General features: G+C 44.7%; 1 protein-coding gene across 1 annotated transcript in view; it reads left to right on the top strand.

Moving 5' to 3' along the window:
* Positions 1-17,239, top strand: part of LOC135202825 (uncharacterized) — a 101,036-nt gene that overhangs the window by 24,329 nt on the left and 59,468 nt on the right. The window contains exon 3 of the mRNA XM_064232288.1: positions 15,495-15,600. Within this exon, the coding sequence (XP_064088358.1) occupies positions 15,495-15,600 (106 nt within the window). The remainder of the gene's footprint in view (positions 1-15,494; positions 15,601-17,239) is intronic.

Below are 17,239 nucleotides of genomic sequence, written 5' to 3' on the forward strand. Positions count from 1 at the left end.
TTGATGATATTTTGGTGTATGATTCTAGTTACCGTGACCACTTAGCCCATGTGATCACACTTGTGCAAAAATGTGACAAATTTGGAATGACCTTAAATCCTGACAAACATTTATCTTTGCTTCAAAAACTAATGTGGATTTTTTAGTGGTTACAAGTACAGGGGGTCCATCGAGTTACGACGTTGATTCCGTTTCTTAAGATGCGTCGTAACACGATTTTCAGCGTAAGTCGGAACATTAAAAAATACCACATGATTTATGTAAATACCTATCAATAACAACGAGAGAACAAATTCCTACCTTTATTAATTTGATTGGCTTGCACACTGGAGAGGAAGCTGCGGTGCTGGAGAGACTGGGGGAGGTTATGAGGGAGAAAAAGAAAAACCTCCAGAAGATGCTGGAGATTGCTGAGGCAGGTTGATTCTTGAGGTGAAAAAGGCCGAACCTCCAGCTAAGGCTGATTCGGGCGGAGATGCTGAGGCAGGTGATTCTGAGGTGAGGCAGAACATACTACTGGAGATGCTGAGGAGGTGATTCTGAGGGGGGCAGGGGACATACTCTGGAGATTGCTGGGGAAAAGGTGAGTCTTTAGGTGAGGCAGAACCTACAGAAGGTGCTGGAGATACTGGGTTAGCAGAACATTCAGAAGGTGCTGGAGATTGTGGGGCAGGCGAGTCTGGATTAGCAGAGGCAGATTGGAGGTAGAGGGTACAGGATCTCCTGCAGGCCTCTCTACCTTCTTAAAATTCTGCTCCAGGTTAGTCTGAACAGAGAGCGACTCTTTTCATCCAAGATCTCCTTGTAACACTGCATCAAATCCATGACGCCTCTGGAAACCCTAGTGAACCTGTCCAAGTTGGGATCCTGAGCCTCAAAAGTTGACAACGCTTGCTGCAACTCTGCAAAACCTCTTGTCAAGTCCTGCCTTGTGAAAACCTTAGGCTCTGGGTGGGTGCTTCTTCTTCTTCCTCTATCATCTGCTTCTCCAGTTGTATCAGGTCCTCAGCAGATAACTCCTCGCCATGAGACTCCAGCAGCTCTGTAACATCATCAACCTCCATCTCCAAATTGATTTCCTTACTCAGGGCAACAACGTTCTTGACAACTAGCTGAACTGTGTCCTCAAACCCATGGAAATCATTCACAAATTGAGGACAAATTTTCTTCCAGACACCATTCATGTTTGTGCTTAACCTCCTCCCAGGAATTAGCAATGTTCTTTACAGCATCAAGGATGTTGTAGGATTTCCAAAAGTCCTTCAGAATCAAGTCCTTCTTGGTTTCAGTTGTCTGTAAAGCCATAGCAATTGACCTTCGTAGGTAGTAGGCCTTGAACGAAGCAATCACTCCTTCGGTCCATAGGCTGTAAAAGGGCCGTGGTTTAGGGTGGAAGGTAAACACCTTGAAATAGGGTTGAAGTCTCCCAGCTGGCAGGGTGTCCAGGGGCATTGGTCCAGCACTTAGCAACACCTTAAAGGGGATACCCTGGGAGGCGCAATACCGCTCCACACTTGGAACAAAATGGTTTACGAACCAGTCCTCAAAACACTGCAAGTGTCACCCATGCCTTCTTGTTGGACTTCCAAATTACTGGTAGTTGGCCCTTCCAAATGCCCTTGAGTGCCCTTGGATTTTCAGCCTGATACACCAACAAGGGCTTCAGTTTGAAGTCGCCAGCAGCATTACCCCCAAGAAGTAAAGTTAGCCTCTCCTTGCTGGCTTTATGACCGGGGTGCTGACTTCTCCTCCTTGGCGATGTAAGTGCGGTTAGGCATACGTTTCCAAAACAAACCTGTCTCGTCTACGTTAAACACTTGCTGAGCAGAATAACCCCCCTCCTTAATTATCTCAGACAACGCTTTAGGAAATTCACTCCGCTGCTTTCTCATCCCCCACTAGCAGCTTCACCTTGCACTTTAAGGTTATGGTAATTGGCCCGAGCCTTAAATCGCATAAACCAACCTTACTAGCCACAAACTCTTCACTTTCACTTCTCTCCCCCTTTTCTTTTTTCAACGCTTCAAACAATCTTTTCGCCTTCTCCTGAATCACCATAAGGCTGACTGGGATACGCCGTTGATTTTGGTCTTCCAACCAAAGCACCAATAACCTTTCCATTTCAATTATTAGACCACTACGCTGCTTAGTTATCACTGTCGCTTTCATAGGAGCAGATTCCTTTCACATGTTCAACGATGCGCTCTTTATCTTTGATAATGGTAGCAACGGTTGAACGGCTAAGGCCAAGCGAGCGGCCAATGTTTGTTGGCGTTTCTCCCTTCTCAGAATCGCTTTAAAATGTCCACTTTAATTTCCATGGTGATGGCCTTTCTTTTCTTCGATGCACTACCATCAGAAGAGTCCGCCTTTGCGCTTGGGAGCCATAACAAAGAGCAAAAAGTTACAAAAACGATACAACACGAGGGAGAGAGAGGCAGTGTAAACAACAAAATGGTGTATGGGCGAGGAATGGAAATGAGCGTAGCGAAGCGACGCCGTCCTCTCCCCCACAAAGCGTATTCTTCCGCTGTGCGCCCGGAACTAGTTCGCGTTTGTTTACGTCGCTTACGACGCTAAACCGCGTAAGACGGAACGACGCAAAATATTATTTTTTATATTTTTATGGGGGCGCGTTCGTAACCATGAAACATCGTAAGTCGAGACCGGCGTAACCCGAGGACTTACTGTATAAATCATAAAGGTTATAGTGTGGATTCTCGGAAGGTGAGAGCTATAGCTGAATTTCCAAAGCCACAAAATACCACTGATCTCAGGTCATTCATGGGTTTAACAATCAGCTTGGGAGCTTTCTTTTTTCTGCCGATTGCAGCTGCTGCACAGCCACTCAGGGACCCTGCTTAAAACCAATCGGAATGAGTGGTGCTGGACCCCTCAGCATGACGTGGCTTTCGAGAAAACTAAAGCACTCATAGCTCCTCCTGTTTTAGCTCATTTTGATGCATCTTTACCTACTATGCTTCAAACTGACGCATCCAAGTTGCATGGTATGGGGTTTGTTTTGCTGCAACAACATGGAGAGGCTTGGAAGCTCATCCAGTGTGGATCCAGGTTTTTAACGGATGCGGAAACTAGGTATGCCGTAATTGAGGTTGAGATGGCTGCTGTACTTTGGGCAGTGAGGAAATGCAGTGTTTACTTGGCTGGGTTTGCCTTATTTTTGACCTCTGGTAGTAGACCATCGACCACTTTTTGTGCCTATTCTCAATTCAAAACTTCTTGGAGAAATAGAAAATCCTCGACTGCAGCGTATGAGAATGAAACTGCAGATTTACTTTTGCTGCACGGTGGCAAAGTGGGAAATGTCACAGCATGCCGGATGCACTCTCTTGTTCACCAGTTCAGAGCCTTGTTGAGGACAATGATGTGCTGGATGATGCAGATCCATTGCATGCTGCTGTTGTATCGTCTTTATTAGCTACTTGTGAGGAGGGCATAAGGTTAGCACCTCTACGGGACCAGATGCTGGATAAGATTCGTGATGCTTCTGCACATGATGGTGAATATCTGTCATTAAGAGATGTAATAATGAAAGGATTTCCAGATCATAAGCATAGCTTACCAGAAGAGTTGCGAGCATACTGGGGAATTCGGGATATGCTGGCCGTGGATGATGGTTTGATAGTTTATGGACCTAGACTTCTCATACCTTGCAGCCTGTGTAGCAAAACTTTGCAGTATCTACATGATGCTCACCAAGGAGTGGACCGCACCAAGCGTTGAGCACGCCAGACTATATACTGGCCAGGGATTGACAGGGACGTTGAGAATACAGTGAAGTCTTGTTCTCGTTGCCGAGAGCTGTTACCAGGTCAGCAGAATGAGCCTTTGATGCAGGAAGACTTGCCAAGTCGAGTATTTGAGTCCGTGTCTGCTGATTATTTTCATATCTCTGGCAAGACATTTCTTGTGTACGTTGATCGCCTATTCAGGTTCGGCGTATGTATCTTCGTGCAATGGATCAACTTCTGCAGCTCAACTAGTTAGTTTGTTGAGGCCAATATTTTCAGACACAGGTGTGCCTGTAGTACTGAAAACGGATGGAGGACCGCAGTTCGCTTCATCAACATTGCGGCGTTTCCTTGCTTGATGGGGGGTGGAACACTGCGTGACATCGCCCTATAATCCAAAAGCAAATGGTCATGCCGAAGCTACCGTGAAGATTATCAAGAAGTTGATTTTGACGACCACAGGAAATGGCAAGCTGAATGAGGATGAGTTTGCACGAGGGCTTCTTGAGCTCAGGAACACTCCACGGGCGGACGGTAGATCTCCAGCGTAAATCTTGTTTGGACATCCTTTGCGTTCCAGGATTCTGGCTCATCATCGTTCATTTGCAAAGGAATGGCAATGTACAGCTGACGAATGTGACTTAAAGGCTAAGTACCTTCGGCAGCAGGCAAAGGAACGGTATGATGCCACTGCTAGACCACTCTCTAAGCTGAACCTTGGTATGTACGTGGATCTGCAGGACCCTAAGACAAAACGATGGGATTAAACCAGGAGTTGTGGGCGGAATTGGCACGAGGAGGGGATTATCTCGTGAAGACTGGAGTGGGCGCCATCTATTGGAGAAATCAGAGGGTTCCTACGTCCTCATCACCCTTTTTTGCCAGGAGACATTATTTCTCCGCCTATCTCGGTGTTGTGTGGCGAAGCTTCAGGATTTGGAGATCGTAGATCACCTCCAACATCACCTAAGCCTGATAATCAGTTATCAGTTGCCTTCCCAGTACGACGTAGTGGACGTCAGACACGGGCACCAGAGCGTTTAGAAATAAGATGGGACTCGAAATCATATACTAAATAAGGACCTTAAGATACCAGGTATCCTTGTATTGCACCTGCCATCTTGGGGGGAGGTGTGAGATTGCTAACTACACTTTGGTGTAATTAGTTGTATAACTACATACTGTATTTATACGTAACAATGTATGTATTATAATTGTACCTTTTACTCAAACTGTTGAGTACTGTAATTATTACTGTTTACCTTTTACTGAAATCTACGATGTATATTTAGTTTCTGTTAAGCTGCCATACGGTTAAGTTTACATAATATATGAAACAACGAATTCTGTGTTCTTTCTTGCCCTGCCATGAAACAGAAATCCAACACTTGCAGAGGACAAATTTGTTCTCCTGACCTCAATTGTGATGAGTGTAGGGAATAGGATCTCATTTAGCAAGACTGTAAAGGTATAGAGAGCGAAAGGCGGCTGCTAAAGCCAAGGTTAGGATATCATATTCTTCTGAAGTAGGGCTAACTAACTTTTCCTTCACTGCCTGTGACTTGTCTTTTCCCCTGTCCCATGTAAGCATTCCAGAGATGTGGATCGTAGCTCAGAACCATCTTTCAGCTTCTGGAAACTGGAAAGCACTCCAATGTCTCCTGAGTATATTGTTCCAAGATGCTCGGTCAAGAAGAGTTCCAACTGGTCAGTGGTGAACGAACGTTGTGCGGAACATTCAGGGACAGCTGAGCACCCAGTGAATGTTGACAGTTAGAGGTGTAGTGAGTGCAAATGTTGAGCTGATGTATAACACCCTGTAGATGAGACTGCAGTGCGCTTGAGCAGTGAGTGATCATGCAAGCCGTTCTGAGTGCCGGATACAAACAGCACCTTGGTTGGTCGACGCCATATTTGATTTAAAAATTGCCTTGAAAACATATTTAACAAAGACCTCACATGCTTATTTTAGTTCGTATGGTGCTTTCATATCACATTATGCTGATAAAACTTCAATCTTTTGAATGGAATGCTTAAAGTTGTAATTGTATTTTTGTTTCACCAATTAAATATTGAGTGAATAATGCTTTAGGTGTAGAAGTAAGATATCTTTATAATATAACCGTAAAGTTATATTATAAAGTTATATTGTAGTATCACTTGAATCTTCCTGTTTGCTTACGCCTACTAAAGGCCTCTTTAAAAAATAACTACCCAAGGAAGATTGCTTTTGCCTGCTTTTGAAAATGTTCCTGAAACGACCCAGGCAAACGTCATCGAACTGCGCAAGCATATGACCTATGTAAGCCTTTTAGGGGTGTCTCTTTTCTACAAATGATTGCACCTTATGAAAAGCAGCTAGAGCATCCTTAATTTCTGCTGTTGTCATAGGGTCGTCATCCTCCTCCTCGCCGCTGCTAGAGAACTCTTCTTGAACAACGTTATGTTGCAATCGTGGGCCTCCAACTCCTTGTTAAGGTTCATCCGTCGTAAGCTCCTCTTGGTGCTCCTCGAGAAGGTCATTGATGTCGTCCTCGTCGACAACCAGCCCCATGGACTTGCTGAGTGAAACAATCTCGTAGAGATCTGGTTGCGAAACAGTTACAGGATCGTCAACTGTTTCTGAATCTGCACCAGCTTTGCCCACGTCGAATCCCTCAAAGTCTTGGGCGGATACGGCATCAGGCCAGAGTTTCCTCCACGAAGAATTCAAGGTTCACCTCGAAACCTCCTGCCAAGCTTGGTCGATGAGTTAGAAACATTACGATATCGAAATGCTCCTTCCAAAATTCACGCAAGGTGAGGTTTGTGGTATTGGTGATGTCGAAACATCTCTTGAAAAGATGTTTCATATACAGCTTCTTGAAGTTCGATATCACTTGCTGGTCCATGGGCTGGAGGAGAGGGGTTGTGTTAGGCGGAAGATAAAGAACCTTGATGAAAGAATACTCCGCTAGGATATCTTCCTCAAGGCCAGGAGGGTGAGCAGGGGCATTGTCCAACAACAGCAGACATTTGAGAGGGGGGCGCTTCTCTTCCAAGAATTTCTTCACTGTCGGGCCAAAACACAGATTTACCCACTTGGTGAACAAAAGTCTCATTACCCAGGCTTTCGCATTATCCCTCCACATCACTGGAAGCTTCTCCTTCAGCACTTTGTGGGCCTTGAAGGCTCGAGGAGTCTCCGAATGGTAGACAAGTAGGGGCTTCACCTTGCAATCCCCACTGGCGTTCGAACAAAGTGCGAGCGTAAGCCTGTCTTTCATAGGCTTGTGCCCGGGTAGCTTCTTCTCTTCCTGCATGATGTGCGTCCGACGAGGCATTTTTTTTTTCCAAAAAAGGCCAGTCTCATCAAAGTTGAAGACTTGCTGAGAACTGTAGCCTTGCTTGATCGTCATCTCGTTGAACGTCTTAATAAAGGCTTGGGCCGCTTTCGTGTACGAGCTGGCCACCTCCCCATGCCACACCACCGAATGGATGCCAGTCCGTTTCCGGAATTTTTCAAACCACCCATGAGAAGCCTTGAAGTCTGGGGTTGGCGTCGATGTCTCTTCTCCTCCGTTGTCTTTGGCCTGGGCAATCAAATTGCCGAAAATAGCGCTGGTCTTGTGGCTGATTGCCGTCTCGGTTATCGTATCTCCAGGGATTTCTTTGTCTTTTATCCAGACAAGAAGCAGCCTCTCCATCTCGTCGTGCATGTGGCTCCTCTTGTTAGACAAAATAAGTCACGCCCTTGGAAGGTGTAGCTGCTTTGATGGCTTCCTTTTGCTTATGGATGGTGCCTATCATCGATGGATTTCGGCCGTATTTCTTAGCGATCACAGTCAACCGCATGCCAGCTTCATATGTTTTAATGATCTCCATCTTCGTCTCTATAGAAAATATCCTCTTCTTTCCGCGAACTTCAGCAACTTTCTTGGGACCCATGACTACGTATACTGTACGTAATTAAGTTATGTAGTATATGTACTAAAGTTCTCACAAACACGATAAAGTAGTACAACGAAATCACTAACGAATTTACATTAATTAAAGAAATCATATAGAACGAACGAATTCCGCGTGCGTAAACAAACGCTGGTGCGAAGCAGTGGGCGAAGGACGCCTTTATGTAGGGCACTATGGGAGAGATGCTGACCAATAGGAGAGCAGGATCTTATGGTGGTGACTAGCATCAGGAACCAATGGGAGAGCGGGAGGATGGTGGCGAGTCTACTCAGTTGGCAGAGCGCGAATTTTAAAATTGTTATCGGTGGTCCGGGCGAATCTTGGGACTTTAAAGCAACAACCTTTCGTATCCTGAACTATTTTCGTATGTAGAGCCCAAACAATCTTCGTATTTGCTTTTGTAACTTGAATTTTGTTCATGAAACTTACCTGACAGATATATATATAGCTGTATTCTCCGAAGTCCGACAGAATTTCAAAATTCGCGGCACACGCAGTGGGCGGCCAGGTGGTAGTACCCCATTCCCGCCACGCTGGGAGGCGGGATAATTCAGGAACTATTCCCCATTTTCCTATTCATATTTTTTCTGTCGCCGGTCGGTAAACAACTGTTTACAGACCTCCGCCTAGGATTTTGAAACTTCATTAGCCGCTTAAGTATCCTAATTATTCTTTCGATTATTGACTGGGATTTGTGGCTAGGCATACGCTATCGTAAATTTTTTCATTGCATTTGATGTCTGAAGCTAGTTAGCCTAGTTTCAGACTTTGTTGTCTGCATGGGGTAAGGTGAGGCTACCGGAACTTTCGGTAGACACTCGCTTAGTATATATGACGTTTACATGTTTTCTTTGCATAAGTTCAATGTAATTAGTGTAATGTGTGACTAATTACGGAAGAAGTAGGATTCATGTACGCATTTTAGAGCGGGTTAGAATCAGGAGTTTTCCTCCACAGTAAACAGAAGTTAAAAATAATGAACCTTCTAACCTCCTGTAGATTTTATTTTGCCTAACCCTGTGTTATGGCTTACGGGCCCTAGAAGAAGTGTCTGCTAGAGGATTACATCAAGTAATCTTAGACTAAAGTGCTCGCTCTCCAATCAGTGTTGTGAAGTGTAGTGCCCCTTGTGTTGTGGAGGGGGCGTCAGATCGGCCCCATAATGCCTCTAGGCCTGGACCTCTGTCGGACTCCCAGGACTCAGGGAGAGGGCATGTCGAAAGCCGCAAGAGGGTTACGGGGGCTCCCCACCGATCTGGCGTCCCTTCGGCAGAACCTGTTGACGCTTCCCAGGCTGCTAAAGATCGTGCACGTGCACGAATCTTGAAGGATTGCTTCTTGTCCTCCGAGGCGTCCTCCCCGCGCAAGGGTTGGAGCTCTCGGAAGGACTCGCGTCCTCTAAGAAGCTTTAGAGAAGAGGACGCTTCACGTCCTCTCTCTCGTCAGGAGGGAACGTCAGATCGGCCCCATAACGCCTCTAGGCCTAGACCTCTGTCGGACTCCCAGGAAACCAGGGAGAGGGCATGTCAAAAGCCGAAGGAGGGTTACGGGTTTTTCATGCTGATCTGGCTTCCTTTCGGCAGGTCCTGTTGTCGCTTCCCAGGCTGCCGAAGATCGAGCACGTGCACGAATCTTGAAGGATTGCTTCTCGTCCTCCCCACACAGGGGTTGGAGCTCTCGGAAGGACTCGCGCCTCCTAAAGAAGCTTTAGAGAAGAGGACGCTTCACGTCCTCTCTCTCGTCACGAGAGGATGAAACAGTAAAGAGACCACATTTACCCTTTTCGAAGAATGCACTGGCTCTTTTCCTAAGGGACATATTAAGGAGGCTCATTCATCTTGCCAGAAGAGTGATTTGAGCCTCCTGCGAGTGAACGCTCGTTTATACATTATTAAGGAGGCTCATTCATCTTGCCAGAAGAGTGATTTGAGCCTCCTGCGAGGGAACGCTCGTTTATACATTATTAAGGAGGCTCATTCATCTTGCCAGAAGAGTGATTTGAGCCTCCTTCGAGTGAACGCTCATGAAGTTAGAGCTGTTTCAACCTCGCTAGCATTCCAAAAGAATTTGGTAATCAAGGACATTCTAGATTCCACCTTTTGGAGGAGCAACTCAGTATTCGTCTCCTCTCCTCAATGGCGGCCTCTGTATACGTTATGTAACGTTCGCTTTACTTCGAAAAAGCAAGCTGATAAGTTTGACGTCCGGCAAGCTGCTTTGCACAGTCAAACAACTTATGTCTCTGGTTCGGCATAAGAAGGGCAATTTAGAAGTGAGGAAGCTTTTGGAGGTGCTCGACGTCCTATAAGTAGAGACATTCTCCAGGACGCTCGGCAAGCACCTTGCGAGGGTGTCTTTCGGACGCTCGGCGTTCCTTTGCTGAGTGCGTTTCTGGAGATGTTCTTTTGCATTACTAAGACGCAAGTTGTCGCTCAGGCGGCCACTGTCTTTGTAAGAAGGCTTTGAAGGTCTTTAAGGCCCGTCTTGAAGACGAAAGCCATAAGTCTTCCTTAGTGTTCACACACTTCAGGAGCGGCTTGCGGCTCTCCATGGAGACTCGCATGAGGACGTCCCTTGAAAATATTCAACGTCATACGCAAAACGCGGTTCGTCATAACATTGAGATGTTGGCAACGGGTCGCGCGCCAGGACGCCTCTTGGCGGGCCTTGCATGCATCAGGGCGCTCAACGAGTCCTCTCTGAAACGTCGTTCAGAAGACTTGGTGTTCTCTGCTCAGACACGCTCGTAGCTAAAAGCAGGACGTTTTTTGAGGACGCTTTCCAGGATGCTAAGTAGAACGCTTTTGAGGACGCTCGGCAGGACGCTTATGAGGACGCTTTTGTGGACATTCGCAGGACGCTTCGGTGGAAGCTAGGCAGGAGCTTTGCGAGAGAAAAGACTTGTAGAAGGCGTCTTATTTGCTGTTCAGGACGTTTCTTAGGACGCTTGACGCTTTCTAAAACGCTCGTCAAGAGGAGGTTTTTTCAGGACTCCACAGGACATTCCTTTACAGAAATTTTTAAAAAGGATTCGGAGTTAGCGGGAGACCATACCCGAATTTTTCTTCGATCCCTCTTTCCTCTTCATCGATTTCTCTGAGAATCGGGAAGATTATATACTCGGATTCCTGGGTGGAATTATTTCCGGGTCATGTTTAAAGGGTTTTCCCCTATTAGCAAAGTGCAAATAATTAGTTTTGTCAAGTAAGGACGTTTTCCCCATTGTCAAGATACTAAACGTTTTGTCATTTAAGTGGGGGACCCCTCATAAATGGGGTAGTTCTCATTGACATAGATTTTAACGTTTTTATCGTTTAAGCGGATAAACTCATTAACAATTTCGGAAGAGCTCTCATTCATTTTCAGAGGCTCATCCGGGGAGTAAGAAAAAGACTTGTAGACTAGATCCAGGAAGTCTTATGTCCAATATCATAAGAAACATTGAACGGTCCTTTTTCGATCCTCGGTTCTCTCTTGGTGATCTCTATTGGTATATTACTCCCTTTTCTTGGCAAAGAGTCTTGGCAAAAGAGTCAAGGAGTTCTTTTAAAAGTCTCATTCATTAGAAACGTGGACAGTCGTTTTCCTTTCTTTCTCTTCCTCGTCGAGGAAAGATGTAGTAGAGAATTCGATGTTCAAATTACTACAATACTTACGTAGTTTTCTTTGCGTCATTTGCTAACGCATGGGTCAAGTCATATCCGCATATCGTATTTACCTCTGTGGATAGAAGCCGAAAGAACTGTTGTTCTAATGTATTTAATTGACACTCCCTTCAACCTTCCAAGAGTTTTCGGAGTAAGAACAACTCTTCAGGTATTGTTACGACAACACCAACTCAGCTTCTGTATTTAGCGAATTTTGTTTCGTTTAAATATGCCTGCTTGAGAGTTTCCTTTTGCTCGATAATTTCATACCTATCCCTTCGTAAAAAGGAGTAGCTGGCAACTCAGGCAGATAGTGCGAGACGATGAACAAGGCTGCTGTTACTGTGATCTACGCAGTACCGGCTAGCTCGGTGACATGCGCGGTTGGTTACGTCTGTTTCCCTTGCGGGAATGGTTGAATAAGCCGTCTCTCTGCTCTACAATCATGGATTTTAGCCTCGGGTTGAGGAAATTTCAACAAGATATCTCTTATACTTGTTCGGTGCGGGTTTACCGCACGGTACAGAATTCTGTACGAATCTACCGCGGCATAGCACTATAATAATGCTCTCCTGCTTATGCAAAGCGCAGCCTTATTTAGGGAAGGAAGCAGGCTGAGTGAGGGAATGGATGAGTTTGCTGGGGACCATTTCCTCGCTGGAGAAGCTTGTTTTCCCTGAATAAACAGCAATTCAGACCTCTACAATTTTTTCCTCACGAAGAAATTGGAATAGCATCAAAAGATCTTAGTAATAATTCTAATTTTTCTCTCAACGGCTTGAGGATCTGTTCCTCTGTTCTGGCACATTGTCTGAAAGAATTGGAAGCCAAATTGGTCGCTCTCCAGTTCCTCGAAGGTGGGTGAGTTTGGATCGAGTGGCCCAAATCATCTCGGATAATTTCTCAGCTCTCTCATAGCTCAAGAAGAGAGAGTTGGTTATAGGCTTGGGCACGGAACGTAACGATCCTCAAGAGGTTCGTTAAACTAGTGCACGTCCGCCTGCGGGTCTTCTCGATCGAAGGCAACAACTACTGACGTCTGAGTAATCCTCACTTAGAAGTATGTCGAAAGTTGAGGAGACTGAGGGCGTCCTTTCGTTAAGTTTTTCGTAATATTGAAGACGAAGGAGCTTCCTCTTAAGTTGTTCCCTTATTCATGATCCTAGAGGATTAGCTTTAGTCGCCACATGTTGGCCTCTAAGAGGTTGGTTCACAGAGGTCATGTAATTCAGAGAATTGTCCAAAGACCCTTCCCGAGAGAATCGGTGTAATCTAACATCATCACTTAGTGAAGTATCTGATATCTCTCCTCTCTGAGTCTGAAGGCGTTCAGACTATCGAGAAGCGATAAGATCTTCAAGATTAATGACAGTCTCTTGGCCAAGGCAAAGCAGTGCTGCCTATTTTCAGTGTTCAATCGGAGGGGGCCGTTTCTGGAGATAGTGAAGGGAAATGAACTGTTCCTCCACCTCGACCTCTGTGAATTTCTTTATGGTTCTATCTTTCCGTATGAAGCATGAGATAAAGCTAGAAGTCCTAACTATTGTAGAATATGCAAATATGTTGTTGACGGCCTCTAGGCTCAGAGATTCGGTTCTTTCAAATGGTCAAACAACAAAGCTTCACGATCTTTGAGGTCTGGGGAGATCTTGAAATTCTCTGCATCGCAGGTTCCGGCATGGAACTTAGACGTAGTCTGAGTTTCTGATGCCAAAAGCATTTCGAACCTATCCTTTCTGCGAACTTAATACACGTGACCAGAAAGGCTAACATTCTAACCGCTCTAGCCACGGCAAAGAGGGTTAGTGAGGTTTTAGCCATCATCAGAGGTTTTAGCTTTTAAAGGACATATGCGGTCTGTCCTCTAAAGCCTTCCGTTCTTGATAAGAACGAAAACCTGTCTAACCCTTGACCCGAAGGCTTGGAGACCAAGGGTATGGCACAAATTATTGGGCAAGGGCATTAGAGAGTCCTGTGCCCTGTCGGGTCTCTCAAGTTTTATCTTGATAAAACTATAGAAAGTCGAGGTCAACGGACAATCTGCGGTGTTCCGTAAAAGACCAGACTGGTTCATGTCCAAGAACACCCTGGCATTATAGTCAAGGAGTTCTTTTAAGAAGTCTCATTCATTATGTTTGCATAAAGATTTGAGATTTTTTCTTAATATGAATGCTCAAGAGGTGAGGGCGCGGCCTCGGAAGCATTTCAACAAAGCATGATACTCAGTAACATCCTGAGTGCCACGCTTTAGCGAAGCAACTCTGTGTTCGCTTACACTCCCGACGGGATGTGAAGACGACATTTGAGATCTGTAAGTCGCTAGGACCATACATATCCGTAGATATATTATTGGGGGCAGCAAGCAACACGAATCCTATCCTATAGAAAAGGGATAGGTGTGCTTTTAACTTTGAAGGGTTGGTCGCTTGAGGCGCGTATTCCTTGTTTTCTTTAGCCTAGAAGTTATGGAACTAACTTTGATAGGTTAGGTCAGGTGGTGGTTTTAGCTTCGTTGCCCTCAGAAGTATGGTCATATGGTCTAGTCACATTGTGGTCAAGCCCCCGTGGACAGATCATCTAGAGCGCACCAGCATTACAGGTCTCTTACCTCGCTGGCAAACTCTTTATAGTACGCAGAAGCAGACTTTGGTGACAGTAATCACGAAGTCGGCTATGCTAACAGGTGAGGAACCAAGATGTATATCATCTACTAATTTAGTTTCCCAAAAAATCCTATTCTGTCTCTTCCCACCATCCGAAGGTGGGATTCAGCTATATATATATCTGTCAGGTAAGTTTCATGAACAAAATGTTATTGTTATAATACAATTAAGTTTGTTCATACTTACCTGGCAGATATATATAATTAAAGTGCCCACCCACCTCCCCTCAGGAGACAGTGGCACTGATAAAATATGAATAGAAAATGGGAATAGTTCCTGATATCCGCCTCCCCAGCGGGCGGGAATGGGTACTACCACCTGGCCGCCCACTGAGAAAAGCGTGTGCCGCGAATTTTGAAACTTCTGTCGGACTTCGGAGAATACAGCTATATATATATCTGCCAGGTAAGTATGAACAAACTTAATTGTATTATAACAATAACATTTTTCGCAAGCTAGGACTTTCGTATGTCGAGGTACCACTGTATAAGAAAATTTTGGGAAGTTGTATTATTTATTTTGACAAGTAGTGTTTTAGCCTCGGTAAAGCAGTTGCTGCTCTTCGCTACCCAGTAGTACAAGAGGTATAGGAGTGGCTGGCCCTCCTTTACTCAAGCTTATTAGTGTGAGCTTTTATTGGATATCCACTCATGTGGGTATAGATTGAAATGAGAGCAGATAAGACATCTATCTATAGAGGCAATGGGATTACAGAATCATTCACTCATAAACTTGTACACTGGGATTTTAAGCAAATTAAATTTTTATCAAGTAGTAAGTGGCATGCTAGCTGGGATAGTGTAATAGATATCTGAAGTTGAAGGCTATGAAACCTTTTATTAAAGATGGGTTCTTCACCTCAACCAAATTTGAAGACTAAGATTGTTATAACAAGGCTGTGTACTTCATAGGACATATGCATGCTACTTAAAGGTGTTTAATGCAAAGCGGAGAAGGGAGACAGCTTTAATTGGGAGCTCCCACCAAGAATTTTTTTAACTGTAAAACACTTCCTAATTGACTACCCACTTTTTACCCAAGAGAGGAGTGACCTCACTACTAGGCATTTCCTTGAATAGGGTACTGGGTAATAATTATTTAAATAAATTAATGATGTTTAATTTTTTAAAGAAAATAACTTATTATAGTCTTCAACTTTTTATACCAGTTTTAATCATTTTTAGTTTTTATTAAAGGCTATTATATGAATTGATTTTATCTTAGTTTTGCCTTAGTTCCCACAGTCATTAGCATGTCTAAATTTTATAAATGAGTCAAGGTATGCTGTCTTTAATTGCACCACAAATGGGCAGACCAGTGGCCTTTTATTATTACTTAAGTGTGCTCATAAATTTTGTATTTTAGTTTTTTTCGTGCTGTTGCATGATTAATCTTGTAATATTTATCATGCCACAATTTATTGATGTAAATGAAAGGAACATTTATTGAATATGATAAATACTTAATCACACTTTATATGGCAGGCCAGTACATGGGCTCATCTTCCTTTTCAAATGGCAGCAAGAAGACCAGCCATCTGGAACAGTGGTCCAAGATAACAGACTTGATAAAATATTCTTTGCAAAACAGGTACTGTATGATTTTAAAGTTTTTGTTTGTTTCAATAGGTAAATGTTAACAAAAAACCTGTCATAACTTTTTTCAAAGTGAATTTTGGTGTTTTTGTCTCAAGTTTTGATTTGGTTATCAGTTCTTCCACAATATACAAACCATCACATCAGTCCATTACATAAAGAATTGCTTTCAGTGAAGCTGGAATGGTTGGTAAACTTTCGAACAAGGTGTTTTGACAGTTAACTACATTCTGGAAGACGGGAGTCCCTCCTACCTGGATGTAAACATTACAGTTTTGCTTTCAGCTGTCGTATGATGCACTTGTTTCCTGACACTACCCTGATTGCCATTTTGTTTTTGCCTGATGGTATCTTTTTTGTTTTTGTTTTGCATTAATATAACACCTGCTTGTGTGTTTGATCATTATACAAACCCACGAATCATCTAAACCTGTACAGAAGGCCATCACCCTGTGTGTGTGTTTGCTTGCTAATTGATGTTGACCCTCATGTCCTCTCACTAGTTGCAGGGACATGATTGTGATCCTGAATCAACTTGTAATGAGTGATGTTCCTGGTTGCCTGTGCAGTGGGTGAAGTTTACTGGCAGGTGACAGTACAAGAAGAAGGCTTCCTAAGAATTATCTGGGATTATGCGCTACCGACTACGCCTTTGGTTGCCAACCCTTCTTCTTTTCTCCCTCCTGTTAAACTTCCATGCTTGACTGTCTCTCCTTTAGGAGCGATCTCTGCTTCTTCGTCTTCACTTGCTTCGTTGAGTGAAAATTGAAGGGGGCTGCTGACCAGGACGACTTTGGCTCGGTGGTCTCCACTCACTCCTAGCAGCTTCTCCCAATCCTTGCCTGACTTGGTCTTCTCCAGGTCAGGCTGTAGAGCTCCAAAAGACTAAACTTCTGTCCATGCTCCTGCTCCAGGTTATGCTTTGACCCTCCTGCCTATTGATTTCATACCCCCAGCTGCTCCTGATGTTCCTGCTATGTGGGAGGTCAATTGCTGACTGCCACCCTGAAGATGTCGAAGAGGAGTGGTAAGGTGTCATATTCGTTGTTGCTTTCAACTTTGTCTGCTGCTGCCTCCTCCCAGTCTTCTCCTGAGGCTCGCTGGCTGAAGAAGAAGAAGGCTGCCTCTCCCCCCACTAAGAAGCCCTGCCATGGGACCTCTAAGGGGGCTGCTTCCCTCCACATGGGAAACTGTGGAATCTCTCATTATCTATCCCTGGTCTTTGGACTCCGGAACCGTTTCACGTACCCCTCTGGGGTCTCATGTTGCAGAACCCAAGGCTCATGCACTCGGAACCAGCTATGCAAATTCCGCTTCCAAGACTATCAGTCTTGGTAGACTTTACCCGAATGTCTGAAGAAACTCGAGTAGAGGCAGCTCCCATTGATCGTTCTGTATGAGATTTGGGAGCTTCGAGGGCTCAACAAGGTAGTCACTCCAAGTACTTGAGTTTCCTCGGAGTACCACAAACCAGCACTGGAGTATGTTCCCTGGTTTGGTTTAGGCACAGGACGAGAGAAGGTTTTGAAGCATGGCGGTGCTTTGTCGCTTCCTGCCGATACTTCTTCAAGTACTTGGACAGGTTCCCAGCCCAGTGCTTAGCTCTTGAGGTTCTGCGAGCACCTGGAGATGCA

This window comes from Macrobrachium nipponense, chromosome 24 (genome assembly GCF_015104395.2).
Source record: "Macrobrachium nipponense isolate FS-2020 chromosome 24, ASM1510439v2, whole genome shotgun sequence".
Lineage (NCBI taxonomy): Eukaryota > Metazoa > Arthropoda > Malacostraca > Decapoda > Palaemonidae > Macrobrachium > Macrobrachium nipponense.